This window comes from Coccidioides immitis, assembly GCF_000149335.2.
Source record: "Coccidioides immitis RS genomic scaffold supercont3.4, whole genome shotgun sequence".
Taxonomy (NCBI): domain Eukaryota; kingdom Fungi; phylum Ascomycota; class Eurotiomycetes; order Onygenales; family Onygenaceae; genus Coccidioides; species Coccidioides immitis.
Genome location: NW_004504311.1, coordinates 52312 through 73896, shown reverse-complemented (window position 1 = coordinate 73896; position 21585 = coordinate 52312). Strand labels below are relative to the sequence as shown.

Below are 21585 nucleotides of genomic sequence, written 5' to 3'. Positions count from 1 at the left end.
ATTGCTAAGTTATTTAAAGATCAATCTCTAATTTTAATAACAACAGAAGACTTTTCAGCTGATTTTCTTCAAAAATACAAGCAAACTTAAACATCTATATTCTCAGATTTAATAAACTTTGATATAGAGAGCATGAAAATTCACAAAGATGAGCACTGAAAAGTTTTTATAGTTCATGATATCTCTACAGAGATCTTCAATATAGAGAATGAATTATCTCTCTTAAAAGAAGAGATAGAAATTTTTAACTTTATCTTTTTAAAAAGAACCCCAATCTGGCTATCTTCTGCTGAAAATAGAATACAGAAGAGACATGCATCTGCTGTCTTTCATATTCAAAATACTATAATAGCTGAAAGTCTGAAAACAGTTATAATTGCTGGACAGAATCTTAAAGTTTGTAAATATAAACAGTCAGAAAGATTTAGAAGCACTGTACAATATATTAACTGTCAGATCTATAGACATACAGCATCAAACTGTAAAAAAGAAGCTAGATGTGGTATCTGTACTCAAAAACATCAAACAAGTATGCATGAATGCTCAATTTGTAAGATTACTGAAAGAAAATGTATACATTCTATATTAAAATGTGCTAATTGTCTAGAAAATCATGTAACTAAAAGTACAGAGTATGTTTTCTTCAAAAAATTCAACTATTCAGCACAAAATACTAGTAAATCAATGTAACTAGTAAGAGCTGAGCAGAATCTTTCCAGAACTAAATCTGTTTCTAAGAGATCTCATGAAACAGATTCTGAAGATGAAAATCAAGTTGTAATCTCTAAGGAAAAGATTGAAGTTAGACCACCATTTATTAATTTATGTTAAATAAAACTTCAAATACTTTTTCAAAATTGATCTTTCTACAGAATAATGTTAGAAGAAATGAAAAGTGAATGCATACATGTCTTGATATTAAGTTTGAAAAGAAAATTGATTATATTTTATTTCAGGAATTATGGATGAGCTCAGATAATTAGTTTACAGTCTCTCATAATACATATTATTGTATTCTTCCTGAGAATAAAGATTTGACATTTAAAGTAGCTATTTTTGCTAGAAAACAGTCCAGATATTAACTCTGCTTAAGATCTGATGTATGCTCTAGTAATAATCTTCTAGTTATAGATATTAAAGATAAATACAATCAGTTTGAAACCATACAACTGATAAATATCTATAATCAAAAAGATCTAGAGAACAACTCAAATCTTTGGACTATTGAGAGAGAACTAGTAAATATCTCAGCTTCTCAATACTCTATTGTTACTGGAGATATGAATGCTCATCACTTATAATGGAATTCAAATATAGTCAATTCAGTTAGAGCTGAAAAACTAGTAGAATGGCTTGAGAAGAATAATATGAATTTAATAAATAAGATAGACAGAGAAACTTTCTTCAGACCAAATCTATTATCTAAATCAATTATAGATTTGATCTTCTTCTCCACCAACTTAACTCAAAAGATACATGAGTGGTGAATTGATGAAGCTCTTCACTCTGGCTCTGATTATGAAATTATTCAATTCAGTATTGAACTAAATACTAAAAATCTTGTTGAAAATCCACTTTATTCAAATTAATATAACTTTCAGAAAGCTAATTGGGATGAAGTAAATAAATCTCTTTTTCAAAATCTAGAAAAAGAAGAATTTCAATGAACTTCAATAGAAAATACTCCATCAAAACTTGAATTAGAAGCAATTAAATTAAGAAATCTAATTCAAATCTCTATTGAAAAACATATTCCCAAAAAGAGAATAACTGAAAGATCTAAGTCTTGGTGGAATAATGAGCTAAAAATCAAGAGAAAAGCTATAACAAAAGTCTTTAGAGAACTAAAAAATAAGCAAGTTAGCTTAGAGTTCTTTCAACAAACTAGAAATGACTACTTTAATGCTATTAAAAAAGCAATATCATCTTATTGAAATGAATTTCTGGAGAATGCTGGAGAAAAAGAGATTTTTAAAGTATATAAATATATCAAAGAAAAAAAAGTGGAAAAAACTCTTATTCTAGAATTCTCAAACTCTGAAAATAAAATAGAAAATAAAGCTATCTCATTTAAAGAGAAATGCAATGCTTTTATAAAAACTCTTTTCAGAAAACTACCAACTTGTCAACTAATAAATTAGAATGAATATCATGAAAATCCAGATTGAAAATGGCCTAATCTTCAAGAAATAGAGATTAAGAACTCTATTTTTTCAGGCTTCAAAACCAGTACATCTGGCCCAGATGGTATATTCTTTCTTATACTATGAAAAATCTATCCAGTACTTAAAGATAGATTTTTCAAGTTATACTCTATACTATTTGAAAAGAAATATCATTCAGAAATCTAGAGTGAAGCTACTGAAGTTATTTTAAAGAAATCAAATAGAAAAGCTTTATTATCAAAATCTTACAAAAATCATCTCTCTACTTAACTGCTTGGGAAAAGTTATAAAAAGAGTTATTGCTTCTAGACTTTCTTATTGGGCCTCTCAAAATAAACTACTATATTTTGATCAGTTTGGAGGAAAAAAGCAATACTCTGCTATAGATACTGTAATAAGTTTGGTACATAATATTCAATTAGCAAAAGCCAATAAATTGGTAGCCTCAGCTCTTTTTATTGATATAAAAAAAGCATTTGACTATGTTTCACTAAATAGATTTTTAAAAGTCTTCTCTGATTTGCAACTACCAAAATCACTAGCTATATGGATTTTTTATTTTATGCAAACAAGAAAAATTCAACTGGTTTTTGATGGTAAGAAATAACAAGAAAAGATATCTATAAATATTGGAATTCCTCAAGGTTCACCTTTATCTCCAATACTTTTCTCTATATATACTATATTTCTCTTTAAGAATAATAATGATTTAGATCTTAAAGATATCAGAATTTGTAGTTATATAAATAATACTGGACTTGTTCTCTTCTCTTTCTCAATAAAGGAAAACTGCTTTAAGTTAGATAAAGCTTTACAAGCAATATCTAATAGACAAGATTCTTATGTAGTTTAATTTGATATGGAAAAAACTAAGTTAATCTACTTTACTAAAGATATTTGGCTTAACAATACTCTTACTTTCAAGAACTATATTGAAATTAAGATATCAGCTGCTGAAAGATTTCTTAATCAAATAATCAGACTTTCAAATACTGAAAAAGGTCTTACTTTTCAAGCTATGAGACAACTCTATATAGCTTGTATTACTTCAGTAGCTGATTATGATGTTCAGATTTGGTGAAAAAATCAAAAAAATCTTCTTTATAAGTATGAGAAACTTCAAAACTCTGCTTTAAGAAAGGTTCTAGAAGCTTTTAAAACTTCTTTAATTTATGCTCTGGAGATTGAAGCTGCTATTCCTCCTGCTAAAGTAAGGTTTAATAAACTATGCAGAAACTATGCTTATAGACTATTAAAAATGTCAAAAGAATATGTAATCAGAAAAGGAGTATCTTCTAGCTTTCCATCTTATAATAATAGTGTTGATCTTGATTGAGAAAGGTTTTTAGATTAAAATCAATCAGAATTAAATAATGAATATGTTGCACAAACATCAACTAAAAGAAAAAGAAAAAAAAGAAAAATCAATAAACAAAAAAAGTATTCAAGTCAACTATTCAGAATTTGTTCAATGATTTCAAATATATTACCTTCTCTAAAAACAAAGAGAATCAAAGCAATATAGAATGCATCTTGGTCTGAAAATCTAGCTGATTTGATAGATATTCAAATTGAAAATTCCAACAAGAAAACAGCTAAAGATAGTCACATAAATAAAATTAAAAATCTAGATAATAGATCTTTAATTCTCTATTCAGATGGATCCAAAGCTGAAGAAAGTCAATATGCTGGTGCTGGTGTATACAATCTACAAGATAATATTAGATTTTCATGAAATCTAGAAAAATATCTTGAAGTCTTTAATGCAGAACTGTTTGCTATAGATAAAGCATTTAAATTAGCAAGTTCTATCTCTCAGTCTTAATCAAGATCAATATCAGATATCTGGGTGTTCTCTGATAGTCAAGCTGCTATTTAGAGACTCATGAATCAAGATCTTAATTCTGGCTTATATTATCTTCAATCTATAAGAAAAACTGCTAAGTCTATTAAAAATCAGCAAATTAGTCTACATCTTCATTGGATTCCTGCACATGTAAATATACATGGAAATGAAGAAGCTGATCTAGCAGCAAAAAAAGCTACAGAATTAAATCAAGTTTGTTCTGAAAGATATATATCTCTTACTTATATAAAAAGACAAATAAAAGAACAAGCAATAATAAAGTAGTTTGAAAATCTTTTTAATAAAGAAAGTTCTACAAATCACTACTCTCAATTTAAAATAAAATCCAGATGGAAAGCATCTACTCTTTCTATATTGAAGAAGATATGGTCAACTATTTGCTAATTAAAGCTTGGTCATGGATATTTCAGATCTTAACTAATAAGATTATCTGACTACTCTTCCAATTTATGCTATTTCTGTAATTGTGTTAAAAATCCAAAGCATCTACTATTAGACTGCTCAGCATATTATACTGAAAGAAGAAAAATTTAACAAGAACTTGATATTTCTCAACTATTTTTAAATTTTATTTTTGAAACTGAATTAGGCTTAAAATGGCTAGTTTTATTTCTGAAATGTACTAGAATAGCTACTAGATAGTGGCTTTCCCAAATATGCTAATTTTATTTCTTTTTGATTTGTATTACATTGCTACAAGAATTATTATTTTTCTTTAAAATTAATATTATGTACTATCTGTTATTTAACTTTTGTGATGAAAGAACATCTTATATTATCTTAAAATACTTTAAATTTTTTCCTTTATTCAGTTTCTACAATGTATACTAAATAAATTCTAACAGAGAAGCTGTTAGATAGTCTTCATAGTCACTGACTGCATAAGACTATAATGAATAATAATAATAATAATAATAATAGAAGACTGAGAATAATCTTCATATTAAGAGATAGTCTGATAGAATATTTGATAAAAGCAAAAGAAGATTAAGCACAGTTTTATAACTACAAACAACAAGACAAAATATATATATCTAATAACAAAGTAATGTTGTTATCAAGAAATCTATGCTCTTGTAAAAAATTAGACAACAAGTACTATAGATCTTTCTCAGTAATAAAGATTATAGAAAATAATATATATTAACTAAAGCTCTTTCCAAGCTATCAGATTCATAACATCTTTCATGTCTTATTGCTGGAACTATATTGTATGAAAAAGAGTAAAACATTAATATATTCTTCTGCAGTACTGGTAGATAATTATCATAAGTGAGAAGTAGACAAGATTCTAGATGACAAGATGTACTATTACAAAAAGCATTATCTAGTAAAATGAAAAGAATTTTTTATTAAGAAATTAACATGAGAATCTGAGAAAAATCTAGAAAATGCACAAGAGATTCTTAAAGACTATCTATAAAAGAGATGAAAGATGAATAAATCTACATACAAAAGAAGAAAATATGGCTAAAAGCAAAATCAAAAACCACTACATCTCATAAAATCAAACAACTAGTAACAAGAAGAGATACTACAAAAGTCTCCAAAGTGTGACTGTAATAGTGGCACACCAGCTAATAATGTACAAGGTTCCAGAGTCACAAAAACAGATAATATGATTACAGACAGCACCACAACAGATAGTGCAGCTACAGAAGAAGATACAGCAGTTAAAGAATATTAAGATGAATAAAGTACTTTCATAACACTATAAAAACCAGAAGTAAAAGCATTAGTCAGATCATTAATAGAAGATATAATATTAATCTACACAGAAGTTAGTTTGAGAACAAGTAAAAATAATAAAGTAAATATATAAAACCAGTTTTAATTATATCATAAAGCTTTTTCATTTCACTAGTCAAACATACAGCAAGTTAATTAATAGATACTTGTATATTTCTTACTTTAACTTGAATCTGCAACATTTCAGTTTAAATAAGAGTAAGAAAGTGTGAAGACTCTCAAGCATTTTTATTGCAAACAGCATCAGAAGAAATATTAAGAATTTATCTGATAATAATATTAAACAACAACAATATTTTATAGAAGAATCTATAATTAGAAATAAGATATAATAATATAAAGTATATATTTTTCTGACTGAACTCTTCTGATACTTTATAATATTAAAGTCCAAATCATAGTAATTATATACTAATTTATACATCTCTCTTGTAAGAGTTGCTTAACAAGAATTCATGAGAGCAAGATCTAAGTAATTTTTATAAAGATACAACAACTTTTGAATAAGACTGATTACAGACTCATAAATTTATACTTATATTAGAATAGCAAAGAAAATAAGCCAAAAATCTTATATATTACAGTATTTACAGATAGCATATTTTAAGTAATGCTTACAAGAGTTCTTTTTCATATTTTATATATATAGTGACTTTTTGTTCAGGCAATTAGTAAACATGAAATAAACATACATAAAATATAGAAAGATATCTTTATTTTTACTTAAGACAGGAATCTGAATTATTAATATTATTAAAGCTGTAAGTCAAACATAATTAAAAAAGAACAAGAAAAAGAAGAAGAGAAGAACAAGAGCAAGAAAATCTTTATTTATATTTATACTATAATATACTAAAGTTGCTATTTCTATAACTTGTTAATAAACAAACACAACAACAGATAATAAATAATATAATAATCAGACAAGCAAACAAACAAAGAAATAATAATATGATAAAATACTGGACTTTTATAATAAAACAATCAATATTCTATAATAAAGAATATGAAGAATGTCTACTGCAACTGATAGTAATACACATGTAGAATATCTATATAGTCAAGCAGTAGAGATGCAGAAGTCTGCACATTCAAGAATCTATAATACTTCACCAATGATAGGGAAGCTACAATGATATATGAAAAACCACCTCAGTAGTTCTATACTTCAGAGACTAAGGCATCTGAAGAGGGAAATAGTGTTAGAAACATAGATCTAGACAAAACCAAGCATCAGATCATATTAGATATTCAGAGAACATTATATAATCTATATCTCTGAACATATAAGAATCACACAATACTTACAAATCATGAAAATCTCAGTATTCAGTCTTCTAGTTAGTAAATCTATATGCTCTACACACAACTCTCTTCTATCAGTTGTGAGCATCAGATCTACTTAACTTTTTCATACTCTAATTTTAGAAAACCTACAAAATCTATATCAGGCTTCTCTAATAATAGTAATTAATAGTTTATAATGCTCTGATTGAGTCAGCAATCTTGCTCTAATAACAAAGAGTTTCTATACAAATATGCCAGAGTCAGAGTAAGACTATAGTATCTTTTCAAGAGTAGCAAAATCAGATACAGTTATACAGTATTACAGAACTTCAATAGTATAAAAAGTAATCAAGATATAAAAGTATCTAATTTAAAGATATCTGGTAGATAGATAAGAAGATTAATCACAATAAACAAGTTCATCAGATATCTGATAATAAGCATTCTTATATACATAATACTTCTCTGATAATAGACTTACTAAGCTATCTTATTTATTTTATTACAGTACACTTACTATATTCTTCAATTAATCTTATCATGCTTAGTATAATCAGTCAGCTTATCAGTTTTATTACTGGTTACATGATTCTTATCTTAAAGTTCCTCTACAATAATCTGTAATTTTATCTTGTCAGGTCTTATTCAATTGTTTTTTGTTCTCTGCTGTTGTGCTACAAAATTTATAACATATCAAGAATATTAAGTTAATAAAGCTAATTTAATATTGACACAAAGTGTAAAAAGCAAGAATCAGATAAAAAGAGATAGAAAGAGAAGATAAAAGTAGATAAGATAAAAATTCTAGCTTACTTGGCATATCTTAATAAAATATAAGTAAGTAAGAGTCTTAAGAAAAATTAAAAGAAGAAAGTATTTAGTAAGAGATTTTTCAGATAAAAAAAGTATAATAACATAATAACTAATAAAGAAAATTTAATAATTTGTTTAAAGAATATTATTGAGTTTGTCTCTCAAAATTCAGTTGAAAAGATTTTATAGTTACTGAGTAATAGTGTGAAAAGTGTTACTGATAAGCATAAAGCTGGCATCATTTATTTTCACTTATATCTCAACAACCAGCAGGGCAATTTACTTGAAAATTAGAGAGTCTCTTAGGTAAAAAGTAGCTTTCAAATAAATATTGTTTTGTCTACTTTGAACAAGAATTAACTAGGTTGTGAAAGAAGTGTCTGTGTCAAGTTTGTAGTAAGTTCAGTGTATATGACAAGCACCTACTCCAAACTTATTTTCAAGGGTTTGTCTTAGTGTTTTATTTGTATAGCTATCTAGCTGACAACTGAAGTTCATTTCCTGTTAGGGAACCCAACATAGATTTTGTAAGTATTCTCAGAATTGAGGATACAAAAAAGCTAAGTAGGTCTGATGCTCACAACTTGTGAAAGAGAGTCATGCATAGAATGTAGAAGTTCTCCAAAAGAGTACACAAGGTAAAAGGTCTGGTATTCTGGCAGCTATATACAACTTGTAGACAAGATTGCCACTGGCTCCCAGCAAGAGGTTCACGCAGTGGTGGTCTTTTATGTGTGCTCGCAAGCATGTGACTTAGTGCCTTGTGAGGACACATGCAACTTTCAACAGCTCACAAGCTAAGGCTCTCAGCCCTCGCGGGTGTTGTTCATCTATGTAAGGGGTTTGCAGGCGAATCCTTATGGTAAATCATGCAATTCTTATACATTCAGAGTTGTAGGTCATGTGGATTCTCTTAAACATTTAATGTTATTCAATGCTTGGTTGACCTACATTCACAACATTTTCAGAGCTTCTAACAAAGAGTATTATTAGAGATTGAACCTCTATTTCTCTCAGGCCAAGCGCTTAATCTCATACCATGCTAAAGATCTCCATACTACTTCTCTTTTAGCCTAGTGCCTACTTTCTCTTTTGGCCTAGTGCTACATACAAACATTGTATATATATCATGCTCATACAGAGTACATGTGCTTGTCTATCTTCTTTTCTTTTCTTCTCCAAGTAATACATTCATTTAGCTAGTAACTTCAGCCTAGCCCATGACAAAAATCTTATATTATCTTAAAGTATCTTATTATTTTTTTGTGTTTTCTAAATTATCTTGTTATTATAATATACACTAATTAAAATCTAGTTAACAGAAAAGCTATTAGATTATATAGTCTTTACAGTCACTAATTGCATAAGACTATAATGAATAATAATAATTATAATTATATTTTTCTTCACAGAATTTACTGGCTCATTTACAAGGCTTTTACAAGCAGAAATATATGAAGAGGTCATAATGTAGCTTTTAAACTGTTTAAGGCAAAGAATCAAAGTCAGTTTTGCACTAAAAAACGTTTTAGAGTTTGTTTGGACTTGTTAAATACAGAGGTAAATCTAATATGTTTGTTAGTTTGAATGTACAAAACTTCAAACCTGCAAATTTTGAAAAGCAATTTCTGAAGCTACTATCAATATTAGCTTCTAAGATTGATAATGTCAAACTATTCACAGTTCTATATACCAGCTGTAGCATTTCTGGCTGGTGTAATAGCTACTATTGGCTTGAGGGATATCTATTACTGCTCGTCTAGCCAGCAGAAACAACGTGACACAGACTGCAACCAGAGTAAAACAGCTGGATTTTCCCTCAACCACGGGCCCCCTCCGATTTCCAATGGCATTGAAGGCTGCATTGGTAATACGCCACTTATTCGCATAAAATCTTTGTCTGAGGCAACAGGCTGTGATATATTGGCAAAAGCTGAGGTATGCCAAATGAGGTGGCCCCGGTGACCCTTCCAAGGTCAGTTGTGTCTCAGACCCTTTCATAGTTCCTCAATGGTGCTGGAGGCAGTCCAAAGGACCGCGTGGCTTTAAGTATGATACAAGCGGTAAAGCGAATATCCCTATTCTGTGATTATTTACGGGCTGAAATCATATATTAATGGTTGGGAGAACAGGCCGAAAGACAAGGGCTCTTGATTCCATATTCCGGGTATGCAATTTACGAAGGTACTGTGGGATCTACTGGCATATCTCTAGCAACTTTGGCCAGAGCGAAAGGGTACTTAGCACACATGTACGTGTTCCTCTGCTTCTTGGGCGCCGCATATAAAGTATGCTCATCCCACTTGAAGTTGCATGCCTTCGGATCAATCAGCGGAGAAATCGAACCTGCTCTTGAAACTAGGGGCCGTGGTCGATAAAGTACCCCCGGCCCCAATTGTAGAAGTGGGTCACTTCGTAAACAGGGCCCGATGTCTGTCGAGATCTTATAGCTCAGCCTCCACGCCGTATTCTTTTGACTCCATATCTCGAAAGTCAGAGATCTCCAACTACGAATCGGCGGCATCCATGGCAGCAGACAAGTCCAGCCATGGTTTTTTTGCTGATCAGTTTGAAAATCCCGCAAACTGGCAGGCTCATTTTCAAACAACTGGGCCCGAAATTTTTGAGCAATGCGAGGGGAAGCTGGATGCGTTTGTGTCGGGTGCTGGAACTGGAGGTACAATTTCCGGAGTTGCGCTTTATCTGAAACCTCGACTTCCAGCCATGACTGTCGTTCTTGCAGACCCGCAAGGCAGTGGACTGTTTAATCGGATACAATTTGGGGTGATGTTTGACACTATGGAGAAAGAAGGAACGAGAAGGAGACAACAAGTCGATACAGTAGTTGAAGGGATAGGTATAAATCGGATAACTTCGAATCTCGAAGCGGGGCGGGAGTTAATCGACGATGCCATTAGAGTCACCGATGCACAAGCTATAGCTATGGCAAGATGGTTGGTGGAGAAAGATGGGATTTTTGTGGGGAGCAGCAGCGCTGTGAATTGTACGCCCATTTTCTGTATACCCCAGAGCTTGATTCTAGCAGTGAATATACTAATTCTGGAAGTAATGTAGGCTTTGCGGCAGTCAAAACAGCTATCAAACTGGGCCCTGGCCATAGAATAGCAACAATTTTGTGTGACTCCGGAACCCGGCATCTGTCCAAATTTTGGGAAAGTGCTGGTAATGTGGAAGGTGCCATGAATACCAAGCTCGAGGACGTTTTGACGGCAACTGCTGCTGAGAGTGACACTTAACCTCCCACTAGACCCTCTTGAAATTAGCATTCAATGGAAGCGACAGCAATGTTTTTAGTATCAGTCAGCACGTTGAATTGGCCCTTGAGGAAACAAGCCTCCAAAAATTGCCGGATCACAACGCATGATTACGAGACTCTGCATTCTGTTCCAGTAACAGCTATGTGAGCAATGCATTTGCACTCCCACTTGGGTAATGAGCTGCTTGCGTCACGATGTGTCGACGAGCGGATCAGGGCTTTCAGACTTTATCATATCCGTTGCTGCGCGCGCTGAAGATTTCACCTGGGTATACCGTAATAAATGGACAGGCGACCTCAGGTTATCATCCTCGTCCATTCTCACTTCCTTGGTGATAGCCTGTTCAACAGAAGGATCCCGAAACTTGATAGTCCCAGACTGTCTTTCACCACTCCCTTGATTGCACTTGCCCTGGACCCTATCCACGGACACGTCATAGGGTTGTACGGACTCCAAAGAAAACGGGGAGACTTGTTGAACGGACGGTGGCCGCTCCTTTTCTTGGGAAACCCAGTCACGGATATCCAAAGGCCGAATATTCTTAACTTCGATGCAATGCTTAGAGTACCAGTGCTTAAGTAGCCTGGCACTACGCCACGGCATTGCAGAGAGCACTTCCGGCCATGATCTTCTTTTCACCATCCGTAGATCTAGCAAGTAGTTAATCTCCTCTGCAGTAAGAGGCCCAACTTTTGGTCGCTCTTGCAACAGAGGCCGTTTGGACTCTTCTGACTCTTGATTAAACTCGCTGTCCATTGTAATTACTTTTGAAATAGGATCAAAGGTAGTACGCGCATTGCTCCGGTGCTGCTTAGCGGAAATTTGCTGATTCCCGCACAAAAGCACATTGTAGTGGAATTCAGAACCCTTCTTTTGAGGGAGCTGGGCGCCACCATAGCCCCTGTTTGTTGAGAGACGCATGTGGGTATATTTAGATATGCATGGACGACGAGATACTGTTCTAGCTTTTGAACTATTCTCTTGTAGAGGATCGTCGGAATCCGAATCTGGTCCAGGTTGTGGCGCCAAGAGGGCGCGAGCATTTCTGTCAGCCCAGCCCGTGCGCTGTCTACCCCTTGGAAGCCTTTTCGGGGCTGCCCAGACGGACTCAATCTGTTCTGAGCGTGGTTGTTCGAGCTTTGGGAAACCAGCAGAAAAGGGTTCACCCACTACAGCGGGGGCTAACGCGGTTGGACTCCGACTTCCCGTCAAGATACAATAACCCTCATATTCTCCAGGATTTGAGTCAGCCGAGACTTTCAGAATACTCCCATCTAGCAGTTGATCTGGTCCTTGATCGGCGTTAGCCAAAGCGGGCTGAGAATGTCGACAGCGGCGACCAAGTTCGGGCAGGTGCATCTTCATCGGTTGGCGAGATTTAGTCGGTTGTAAGCTGGTAATCGTCTCGGTGAAACGGGTAACAGGTTCAGTAATATCTTTCTCACGATGTGTCTTTCCATGGGGATGAAGATTATTCGAAAAGCACCCGCCAATATCTTGCTCATTTTCCATTTGATTAAGATGTCCATTATCAACCACAATTTGTCCCGTCCGAAGATTAATTTCATCGCCAATATTACCGAAATCTCTACCATACTTCTGATATATCAATTCCAAGCGTGACTTGAGGCGTAAGTTGTTCGCTCGTCGCGCCTCATGGATATTGACGCCCCGAGAAGATGGGCTAATTGCTTTGCTCTGACCAACAGTAGGACATGTGGTCGGCGGACTCATATCTATACAGGATGATAGAAGATAGAGAAGGTTAAATGGTAGATGGGAGCTTAACAAAAAAGTCCCCAAAATAAGAAAGAGGAAAGTCGCCACTTAGTACCGAGTAAAGGGGTACTCTGTACGGAGGTGCCCAGAAGTCTTTACTCACGCTAGTAATTATAGCTGTATCAAAAGTACAATACCCCCCAACCAAATTACTACAGACCTACTTGTACCTTTCTGATTTCAAAACAATCACCACCTTGAATCTCATCTCAATTATAATTTCCAATGCCTGAAAATAATCGGTTTCATCCAATTGCTATTCGCATCCAAGCTCTTTAGTCTCTTGAGGAATACCAGTTAACAAAGTCTCTACTGCTCTAGGAATTCCTGCTAGAACCCTCCATGTGATTGAAAAACGAACCAAAGACCGCGGCTATAAGCCTCAAGAGAACCAACAAATTGATATTTCATTTGTTAAAGATGCAAAGTGATCAGGACGCCCTAAAGAGATAGATTCCAGTAAAGAATCTGATCTCAAAACGGCAGGATCTAGGAAGGGATTGCTTAGCTAGTAGATTAGAAGCTGCAGAGACTCTAGCAGCTTTACATCTTGGAGATATGAATACTTGGGAGGATGTACTCCGTACAAGAGGAGGAATGAATCCATGATCAAAGGTACAGGCTGATCCATACTAATTTGGTGGGGTTCAATGTATTTCTGGTACTAGCCTAATTACTAGCGCGGCAAAGACTTCTCGTACGCGCCTCTATGAATACGGAGGTGCGTCCCAGAAGTCTTTGCCGCGCTAGTAATTAGTTAACTAACATTTCCCACCCACCCAACTTTTACCACCCAATGACTGCAATTTCAAAATCCAACCCTTAGCCTTCCAATCATGATAAAATGGTCAATGAAGCTGCAATTGAGCAACCAATACGGAGTAAAGAATTTAGAATCTCAAAGAAGCTCCAAATTATAGATATACAGCTTTAAAATATAGAGTCAATAAAACTGTAAGGATTCACCTACAAACCCCTTACACTGATGAACAACATTTGCAAGGGCTGGGAGTCACTCACAAGATGTTGGGAGTGAATGTGTACTTTGTGAGATACTAAGTTATATACTCCGTAGAAGAGAAGAAATAAATCCATAATCAAAGATACACGCTGATTTATACTAATTTGGTAGAATTCAATGTATTTCTGGTACAGAAGTAATTACGAGCATGGCAAAGACTAACACACTTCTGCAAAGTAGTAGTAATAAGTAAATCATGTTGATTTTACTTTTATGCATATAGTGTTAGAAATTCAAGATCAAGCCTAATGGTAGGTAATTAAGCTTGAAATCTCATTCCAGTACCAATAATCAATCTAAACAAACTTGAAGAACACTTGGCTACCAGGAACTTGAGAATCATTGAAGATCTAGCCACTAACACTAGATTCAACACACCATTCTATCACTGCTTCTAATAAGATTGTCATGACCTGTAACCACTGCTAAACAAATGAACCTCCTAGAGTTACCAATTGTGTGCTTCAACACTTTGATTAAAAAGTGAACTCCTTCCGGAAAACTTCCACATCCATGCCATTGACTACCATGTCACTAAGGTCTCTTCGACCCATTTGATTAAAAACTCGTCTCAGAGTATCATATAGGTTTGTACTCTGATTGTGCGTACTATGGGAGTCCGCGATTTCATCTTCAGAGAATGGGAAAGACTCCCCGCGGTCAACCGCTTGATGCATGGCCAATGCCCCCAGGAGGTGTTGAGCAGCCTCAGGGTAACATCCAATATTAATACAAGAGACACCAAGATTATACCTTGCGCGGACAAAATTTGGACGGATAGTAAGGGCTTTTTCATACGCCTCGATAGCCTCCTCTGATCTGCCAGAATTCGCCAGGGTTGCCCCAAGACGATTCCATAAAAGGTGCAGTTGTTCCTGTTGATTTGATGTACCCGACTCGTTGGATGCTAAAGCCGCAGAAAAGCAATCGACGGCTTTATCGTATTCTTCGGCGCCATAGAACAGAACACCAAGGCCAACCTGAACGTCGGGGTCCATATGTTCCCCTTGCGGAGAGAGCTGGGCTGCCCGAATAAAAAGATCTGTGACTTTTTCTTGAAGCAAGTGTCGATCAGTGAAGCCCATTTCGGTGTCCGGGGTAATATCTTTCGGATTGATGATTTGAGGGTATTTCACGGAAAGCCATATTTCAAGCGTCCTGTACGCTGTAGAGTCGTACCCCTCATTCGTATATGAAACAGCAAGGCCCATACGAGCATCTAGATTACTAGGATCTAGTTTTAAAGCTTGTTCATATGCACGTATGGCCGGGCTCTCTTTCTCATTTTGCGCCTGGGCGGAGCCTAACATGGTCCATGCTTCGACGTGTTTAGGATCTTTCTGCACAGCAGCCTCGAATGCGAGGACAGCGAGAGAGAGGTTATCACCTTCTCTCATCATTCGAATCCCTTCTTCGAAAGGGTTTGGGATCAGCCGGTAACTGTTTTCCTCCTCGAAAAGGTAGTCACCGAGCTGCGGGTCCCTAAAGCTGTGCGTATTGAGGCTGCCGTCAAAATTATCCCATTCGCCGAATTCGCCTAGATGCATGTTCTCAAAATTGACTTCTTCATTGACCATTCGCCTGCGCTCTGCAGTCTCAGCTTGAATCCCGTTCCAAATACTTTCAAAATGACCAAATTCGTCCGTTTCAGCGGGAACTGACCTGTCCAAATCATCAAGCTCAGCTTCCATTGCGGCGGTTGCTTCTTCGTCCAGAGCTTTTTCTCCTGCAGCATCTATTTCTGCAAACTGGGCTTCCCAGTTCTTATCATCAAGTTCTACCATCCTCCCTTTACCCTTGTCCTCTTGCGCTGAGGATTGTTGGTGAATCGCCATATGCCCATATGATGAGCCCATCATAGGCATATAGTTACCTCCAACGCCTCGGTATCCCATTCCCCTTTGCGGATGATACGATGACAGCACTGCGGGAGTTGATGTGACGGGGCTTGCGGTTCTTTGCGGACTACTCTGGTGCGAAAAATGTGCAAACTCTTTGGCAGAGAATCCAATTCCTTGCATCAACTGTGATTTTGGACCCGGAAAAGCGGGGTCCATTCTTGCGTTCTTGACTGTGTCAAATTCCGCAGCCCAACCTGAGGATCCAGTCCTCGGAGGACCAGCTTGGAAATTCTCAAGTTCCAGTCGCATCTGTTCCATGGAAAACGGGTGTGTCGCAGCCGGAGGAATCTGATCTTCTTGTTGCAAAAACTCATCCATCATCTAAAATAGCAGTAGCATTGAATGTTAGTTTCCCAGCTTGCATTACAGGCAGCGAGAAGCACGAACTTGGTCTTGGCCAACCATGATACTTTGTGAGCGCATGCCTTCTTGGAGTCCGCCCAGGCTTCTACCAACAAGTCGATCTCTTTGAAGGGAAGTATCATTTTGAACATGTTTTGTAAACTGTGTCAGCGGGTTGCCGGCAGCTGAGCACCCCGCGCCACCAAGAAAGGACATTCTATCGATATGGGGATATAAGGGAGAAAATAGTGAAAAAAATAAATAACCACAATGTTCCACAAATGACAACCTGTTGTGATGATATACAAGTAAGAGTCAGTTTTGCTTTTCACATCAGTTTCTAATCAAACTTAGAAGGAACCAAATGAGAATGGGGGTGTTTTGATACCTCGGATGTTGTTGATTGCAACCACATCCACAAGCTCGGTAGACATTTAAAGTTAGTGAGTTAGCTTAGTAAGCTCCTCCAGGCCTTTGCCCAGCCAAGAACAAGAGGCCAGCTTTGGCTGGTGACAACCAGAATCATTCGTTACTAGCGCGCAAAGACTTCTCGGCCAGAAATAAATTTTAGCGGGATGGATTCTTCAGGCTGCTGTATAGGAGTGGCCTGGAATCCCAATACTCCGTACTCCGTACCTCCGTAGACCTTATGAAATTTTGACCAGACTTTCAGAGGAATCCCCTTTTCCAGCAACTCTTTCTCCCAGTTCCTTTTTGCTTGTTCTACCTTCGTTATTAGACACATTCATTTGAAATGTATTAATCTTCAATGTTGGCCTGTGGCATCTATGATATTGAGTTTTAAAAAGGCTCTGTCTGCTGAACTATTAAGAAAAAATGAACCCCTGGAAAAGGATGACCAGTGAGCTACTTTTGCCATGATATTAACTGTGATGTCGACAGAATCAGCTTATTGTATATTAAACTGCAGGGTTTCCAGACTCTTTGTCGGACGAAATATTATCACCCTTAAAAACATATAAATACTCCAGCATTGATAAATCGTTCATATCTCGATATATCTTGAAGCACTATGTTATTCTCCTATCCCAAAGCCTACATCTCCTCTAGCTAATGGGATTGATTGCTAGTGGAATGCTTTTGTTGAGTTGCTTCCCCTATGGCTCGCGCCAAATATGGTTACACTGATTGGGTTTATGTTCATTATTGGAAACCTGCTTGTGCTTGAAGTCTTTGTACCAGACTTGGTTGGGCCAGTGTGTTCTCCATATTCTTATCCTCATCTAATAATTCTCACACCACAATATCTGCTGCTAAGTTGTCACTTGTTATGATAGGCACCACCGTGGGTTTACTACAGTTTTGCGCTTGGGCTTTGGATGTGAGCTGCACTTAAACCCCATTTGCAATTTAGAGCTCCATTTAATTGCTTTTAGGTACTCCACAATGGACAATGTGGACGGCAAGCAGGCAAGGAGGACCGGTACCTCTAGTGGGCTTGGTGAACTCTTTGAGTATGTGTTAGTCACTCTTTGTTTAGGAATGAGACACTAATACATAAATGTCCCAGCCATGGAATTGATTCGTTAAACTGCACACTAGCTAGCCTCCTGGAGGCCGCAGCCATGGGTCAAGGGTCGTCAAAGATCGGTGCATTTACTACACTAATTCCTTGCTTGCCCATGTTCTTCTCAACGTGGGAGACATATCATACTCATACATTATATTTGGGTTATTTCAATGGTCCAACCGAAGGCTTGATTATTGCCACCCTGGTTATGATCGCGGCAGGTTATTATGGCCCCGAAATTTATTCTAGTTCCTTATCTGAATGCTTTGGCCATCGAGAAGTTTTGGCCGACTATAGTTTCTTGGATCTCTGGGTGGTCGTCCTCTTGGGGTCTTTTTTGATTGCACACCTTCCCGCATGCATCCTCAATGTTATTCGGTCTCGGAAACGCAGAAACCTCCCTATTTTGCCCGTGTTCCTGGAATGGACCCCAATCGTTGTTTCCTCAATCTCGACCATTGCCTGGCTCTATTCGCCACACTCGACCCTCCTAAGAGAAAACCATCTTGTGCTCTTCGCGGTTACCATATCTTTTGTTTTCGGCCGTATGACGACAAAAATAATACTGGCTCATTTAACCCGTCAATCGTTCCCATTTTGGACTATGCTCATGGCTCCTTTGTTAGGAGGCGCTTTTCTGGGGAATTTACCGAGGTTTGGCTTGCCTATGGTAAACAAAGATTTTGAGGCTTGGTACTTGCGTGCCTACTTGGTCATCGCCTTCGTGACATATATGCACTGGGCTTTCTTTGTTATTCATCGAATCACGACTTTCTTGGATATCAATTGCCTGACAATCAGAAAAGATTCGCTAGCAGCATCTAAAGGGTTATACCAACAGATCAGCGAAGGGACCCGAGATATTTTGGACAGTCAATTTGACCTAGAAAGTGGCAGACTGAAGAATCACTAAGTCGACACTTATTGAGCATTATGCGCATAAAAGTGTACCTTGGTTACGGGCCTTTTCAGTACCATTATTTAGTCATGAAGTTTGGTCAATCCCTTTACAAGAGTCAAGGGTCTTTGTCCATGCTCTACTCCATCCATTTATATTGGGGTAGTCCAGACGTGTATGAAGTTGATACGGTAGTTTAGACTTTGTGCCTTAATCAATATATACGGAAACCTGATATTAGAACACAGTATGGTTTTAATACTCCTCAATTTTTATGAACTTAACAGGGGAATATTTACAATTCGGTTCCCAACCTTTAGTTTGACTGTTGTGAAGGGAATCCTGATCTGGAGTAATTGCGTTAAGGATGAATGTTCGAGCATTCCCATGGCCTCAGACGGTGGTTGAAGAAGACTCCATGCAATGGAGATATGAAAACAACCTGGATGCTCTCCTACCACACGGGGAACATTTATATCCCTGCCTTGATTTCTATTTGTGGCCTGATGACAGGTTTCATACAGGGATGATTGATGAAAAATCGAAAGGGATTTATTCGAGATCTGTAGCAAGCAACGCAGAGCATCAGATGGTGAACAGCCAACACGCAAGACAAGAAACCATCGTGTCCTCTCGAAGTTGGGCTCCCAGCCCACCCCATCAATATGAACATAAAAACTGGGTGATACATAGTCAGCAACCTCTGAACAAATCAACAACAATGCCATTGGTAAATGTGCACATACGCCTCGATTCCAGAACCATGAATTTCATCTCTAAGAATGTGACTGAACACTGGATGCTCTTCACTTTTCAATGCCACAGGATGTGATAAACTAACATGGAGTGGTAGCCGCACACCAAGATTGTTGCATAGTAGGCTATGGATTTCAATTTGGCCTCGGAGCTGAACTTGATATTGAGAAATTATTGTAGAAAGAACGGCTAACTCTGTGGTTGGTGGATACCCTACTCTGCGGTTAAAATCAAAAAGCTATGGAAATTGGAAAGGACCAACTAACATTCTAAGTAGATATGGGTCGGCCAGCTACCAACACTGTGTGGGGTTGTACGCTGTCTTCCCTCATGAATGTCGGGGTCATCCTCAATGCTTGCTCGGGTTGAAGCAGAATACAGATGATGCAACTCTGCAGGGAATGATGGTAAAGGTGAGGAGACAATAGAAACATTCTTGTTTGATGACCCTAGAGAATGCAAAAGGGTCCTAGTCTCAGGGTATATTGCTGACACTGTTGAGTCACTTTCGGAATCTGGATCAGAATATTCCACAAAGATCTCCATGAGAGTGTAGTAGTATTTTCCTTCAACACTAGGTCCTGGTAGTTTTACACATCATCTGCTAGAATTTTCAGGTTAACAAGCCGGCACGAGCAATACAAGCCAGTAGGTTGACTTATAGTAACAATCTGGGATCAAGCAAAAATGTTAACATATTCCACAACCAAGCGGGACAACCAAGTGAGTTGGGACACCAAAATACACATACAAATCTCAACTTTTTGCTCTCTTATATCTTAACAAGTCTATGTCTGATCATTATAAAATGAAGAAGATACTATACAGATATAATAAACTTTGTAAATTATAAGAATTATTTAAATATAATAATTATTTCTTAAGTTATAGTATTTTATTATCTTTTTACTAGCATGTATCAAAGTATCTTCACAAATAATAGAGTTAAATAAATCAAATTGATAATACTGTTTATTAAGTGTCTATATACTCTACATCTAAACTCTAAAGTCTATATTCAACAATATTATTAAGATATAAGAAAGCAAAAAGTTGAGATTTGTATGTGTATTTTGGTGTCCTGCTCACTTGGTTGTCCTACTTGGTTGTGGAATACATTAGTTATTGATTGATTGCTTGATTGATTATGTCATCCACCATCCCAGCTGCTTTGTAAGCAGCTATGCAGGTGTGATCTCATGTGATCACCAGCTCAGTCACATGCTCTAAATACAGACCCATACCAGAAAAATGAGCTTTTTGAGCAACTATCAGAAAACATTTATCTGATATGACCTGTTAAACTATAGATCACAAGCTTGAAACCATAGATCAACTATATATTTACAATGCACATATAAAGAATCTGAAACATATAGAATTTGAAATATATGATGAATCCATTGAAGATTTTGAATCTGATTCAAAAGCTTTTCAATTACTAGAAACTAATTAAGTGTTTATACAACACCTGCACAACCTGTATTGTAATAATTTTTTTTTTTAAATTGCAGAAGCCTTCTCACTGGTTAAAGTCTCTGGTTTAAGAACAGAATGTAAAACTAGTGCAGAAAAATTATCAGAGTGAGCTCATTCAGATTGCTTGATTATAGTTTTGAGCAAATTAGCTTTACTGCCTTTAGTTAAAGACAGACCTAATGCAGATATGTTCAAATATGACTGAATAAAGAGCAAATATATGATTAGAGTGAAGAAAAGAAGAGAAGAGGCAGATGCAGCAGAGAGCAGAGCAGCAGTAAATTAATCTATCTTAATTACTAATTTGCAGATAATTTCTTCTATCTTTTACTTTTTCTGTTATTTAATATTAAAGTTAGTTCAATTTATTCTGATATTACATCAAGTATATTAACTGCAGAAGATAAATAATTAAACTTTAAGTTCTGGTAAATATTGGTTAAAATTCTTTTAATATTCTATATATATAACTATATTAGTATAAGTTAAATGTATAATCTTTAATCAGTTTAATCTATCTTAACAGAATAGAATATGTGCTCTGTAAGCTCTTTTTATTTAACTTGAATAAACATGAGTTTTTTTAATACTATTAAAGTGACAGCACCAGCTTCAGACTTGAAGTAAGAAAAAAGAAAGAGATTTGTTAGTTTGAACTGACAGAAGTATTATTTTGACAAGTAATTCACTAAGACTAGTAATCTGTTCTGCTAGACTGG

The 21585-nt window shown here is 36.0% G+C and overlaps 5 protein-coding genes across 6 annotated transcripts; 2 read left to right on the top strand and 3 right to left on the bottom strand.

Annotated features, from left to right (window-relative positions):
- Positions 1 to 9546: 9546 nt before the first annotated feature.
- On the top strand, positions 9547 to 11138 carry CIMG_04274 (cysteine synthase 2; the record flags this gene model as incomplete). The annotated part of the gene is made up of 5 exons (XM_001244832.2): positions 9547 to 9819; positions 9885 to 9944; positions 10014 to 10132; positions 10191 to 10885; positions 10957 to 11138. 5 exons carry the CDS (start codon positions 9547 to 9549, stop codon positions 11136 to 11138), a joined length of 1329 nt encoding a protein of 442 aa, XP_001244833.2.
- A 210-nt stretch (positions 11139 to 11348) lies between these two features.
- Positions 11349 to 12893, bottom strand: CIMG_04273 (uncharacterized protein; the record flags this gene model as incomplete). Its single annotated transcript, XM_001244831.1, has 1 exon — positions 11349 to 12893. The coding sequence occupies one exon, from the start codon at positions 12891 to 12893 to the stop codon at positions 11349 to 11351; it is 1545 nt and encodes a 514-aa protein (XP_001244832.1).
- Positions 12894 to 14140: 1247 nt separating this feature from the next.
- On the bottom strand, positions 14141 to 16567 carry CIMG_04272 (peroxisomal targeting signal-1 receptor). The gene is made up of 3 exons (XM_001244830.2): positions 16248 to 16567; positions 15622 to 16181; positions 14141 to 15540 (listed from the first exon to the last, which is right to left on the bottom strand). Exons 1-3 carry the CDS (start codon positions 16416 to 16418, stop codon positions 14436 to 14438), a joined length of 1836 nt encoding a protein of 611 aa, XP_001244831.2. The 5' UTR covers positions 16419 to 16567; the 3' UTR covers positions 14141 to 14435.
- Positions 16568 to 16884: 317 nt separating this feature from the next.
- On the top strand, positions 16885 to 18923 carry CIMG_11293. 2 transcript variants are annotated; one of them, XM_004445963.1, is made up of 6 exons: positions 16885 to 17064; positions 17134 to 17237; positions 17294 to 17419; positions 17501 to 17544; positions 17600 to 17677; positions 17734 to 18923. In XM_004445963.1, the coding sequence occupies exons 1-6, from the start codon at positions 17040 to 17042 to the stop codon at positions 18644 to 18646; spliced, it is 1290 nt and encodes a 429-aa protein (XP_004446020.1). In that variant the 5' UTR covers positions 16885 to 17039; the 3' UTR covers positions 18647 to 18923. The 2 variants fall into 2 exon arrangements, with proteins under 2 accessions (XP_004446020.1, XP_004446021.1); XM_004445964.1 differs by having other exon boundaries at positions 17134 to 17419.
- CIMG_13347 (uncharacterized protein) lies at positions 18901 to 20262 on the bottom strand. Its single transcript, XM_004445962.1, has 5 exons — positions 20139 to 20262; positions 19654 to 20058; positions 19473 to 19600; positions 19378 to 19407; positions 18901 to 19309 (listed from the first exon to the last, which is right to left on the bottom strand). The coding sequence occupies exons 2-4, from the start codon at positions 19931 to 19933 to the stop codon at positions 19402 to 19404; spliced, it is 414 nt and encodes a 137-aa protein (XP_004446019.1). The 5' UTR covers positions 19934 to 20058; positions 20139 to 20262; the 3' UTR covers positions 18901 to 19309; positions 19378 to 19401.
- Positions 20263 to 21585: the final 1323 nt, after the last annotated feature.

Coding starts and splice junctions, on each gene's coding strand:
- CIMG_13347 (XM_004445962.1), bottom strand. CDS start 19,933: ATGGAGATCTTTGTGGAATATTCTGATCCAGATTCCGAAAGTGACTCA. Junction 19,601..19,653: donor GACCCATATCTACTTAGAAT/GTTAGTTGGTCC, acceptor ACCGCAGAGTAG/GGTATCCACCAACCACAGAG.
- CIMG_04272 (XM_001244830.2), bottom strand. CDS start 16,418: ATGTCCTTTCTTGGTGGCGCGGGGTGCTCAGCTGCCGGCAACCCGCTG. Junction 16,182..16,247: donor TCATGGTTGGCCAAGACCAA/GTTCGTGCTTCT, acceptor CTGCTATTTTAG/ATGATGGATGAGTTTTTGCA. Junction 15,541..15,621: donor GAGCTTGATGATTTGGACAG/GTCAGTTCCCGC, acceptor TGCAGAGCGCAG/GCGAATGGTCAATGAAGAAG.
- CIMG_11293 (XM_004445963.1), top strand. CDS start 17,040: ATGAACCCCTGGAAAAGGATGACCA. Junction 17,545..17,599: donor TTTGCGCTTGGGCTTTGGAT/GTGAGCTGCACT, acceptor AATTGCTTTTAG/GTACTCCACAATGGACAATG. Junction 17,678..17,733: donor GGGCTTGGTGAACTCTTTGA/GTATGTGTTAGT, acceptor TAAATGTCCCAG/CCATGGAATTGATTCGTTAA.